The sequence below is a fragment of the Apis dorsata genome, unplaced genomic scaffold, assembly GCF_000469605.1.
Source record: "Apis dorsata unplaced genomic scaffold, Apis dorsata 1.3 scaffold_137, whole genome shotgun sequence".
In the NCBI taxonomy this organism is placed as follows: Eukaryota; Metazoa; Arthropoda; class Insecta; order Hymenoptera; family Apidae; genus Apis; species Apis dorsata.
In genome coordinates this window covers 911,038-912,397 of record NW_006263429.1, presented here as the reverse complement: position 1 = coordinate 912,397, position 1,360 = coordinate 911,038, and the positions used below count along the sequence as shown (strand labels likewise).

At 33.2% G+C, this 1,360-nt stretch overlaps 1 protein-coding gene across 1 annotated transcript in view; it reads left to right on the top strand.

Annotated features, from left to right (window-relative positions):
- Positions 1-245: 245 nt before the first annotated feature.
- The window catches only part of LOC102679732 (paired box protein Pax-6-like), a gene marked incomplete at its 5' end in the record, with an annotated part of 54,779 nt that continues 53,664 nt past the window's right edge, over positions 246-1,360 (top strand). The window contains 2 exons of the mRNA XM_031509310.1: positions 246-490; positions 780-889. Of these exons, the coding sequence (XP_031365170.1) occupies positions 246-490; positions 780-889 (355 nt within the window). The remainder of the gene's footprint in view (positions 491-779; positions 890-1,360) is intronic.

The following is a 1,360-nucleotide window of genomic DNA, read 5'->3' as shown; positions in this document are numbered from 1 at the left end:
CCCCCGTTCAATGTCATAAAGGAGAGAGAGAGAGAGAGAGAATCGCGAATATTGTATTCCCTTCTCTTCTCTCGTTTGTTACACTCTGAAAGCGTTTCTTTCTTTTTTCTTTTTTAACGGTTGACAAGGTTGTTATCGAGTTAAGTTAAGTTAAGTTCGGTTATTCGGTTATTAAATTTAAATGGGGGAAATAGGAAGATTGGGATGAAGTGGATTACGAGGGATTAGGAGGGATATTTTTTTAGAAGAACGATGGTTGTGATATAATTAAGTATGTGGTTGGTCTGTTCGATTTTCAGGTGTCGTCCATCAACAGGGTGTTGAGAAATTTGGCGGCGCAGAAGGAGCAACGGCAGCAACAGCAGCAGCAGCAGCAAGGTGTGGCCGCTGTTGGCGTCGGGGTAGGTGCTGGTAGCCCGGCCGAGAGCGTTTACGATAAATTGAGATTGCTCAATGGGCAAACCACTGGATGGCCACGACCCAATCCATGGTGGGTTTATATTCTTTGAGATCAATTAAATTAAATTAAATTAAATTAAATTAAATTAAATTAATTGGGGGGCAGTTCATTTTCACTTCAAATTTTCCATAAATTATTACGATAATATTTGTCGTTGAATTAATTATAATTTTAAGAGAGAGAAAAATTATAAAATTGTTAGGAAGAGAAGGAACGAGACATATATATATATATATATATATATGTTTGAAAAGCAACAAAAGACAGAGAGTGGAATTAAACCGAGATCTTTCCATTTCTAAATTTTATTTCACTTTAGGTATCCATCTGGAGCTGGCAGCCCATTTCCATCCCTGCAACCCAGTTTGAGCCCGAGTCATTGTACGGCCTTGCCACCGGATCCTGCGGACATTCTGCACGCAAAGAAGGGTAAGTGAAAGAATCGCTCATCTCGAAATTTCATTACGCGCTCATTTTGATCAAACTCGTAACTAATATAATGTAAATATCTTATAATTAGACCGTATGAATGTTACAAAAAAAGAAAACTATTATAGAGTGTATGTAATATTTAAAAAAAGTATATAAAATATTCAAACCATGACACCTCTTATTATTAATATTAGTTGTGAAAAGTAACAGTAAGAAAGAATATATTTAATGAAGGAAATAAAAATTATGTTATATAAAAAAATATATAAAATATCCAAACCACAACACCCTTTATTAATATTAGGAAGTAAGTTGTGAAATAATTGAAGAAATGACCAAAAGAATAAAAAAAATATATTTATTAAGGAAATAGAAATAAATTATGTTATATAAAAATATATATATAAAATATCCAAACTACAACATTCCTTATTAATATTAGAGAATAAGTTGTGAAGTGGTTTGACC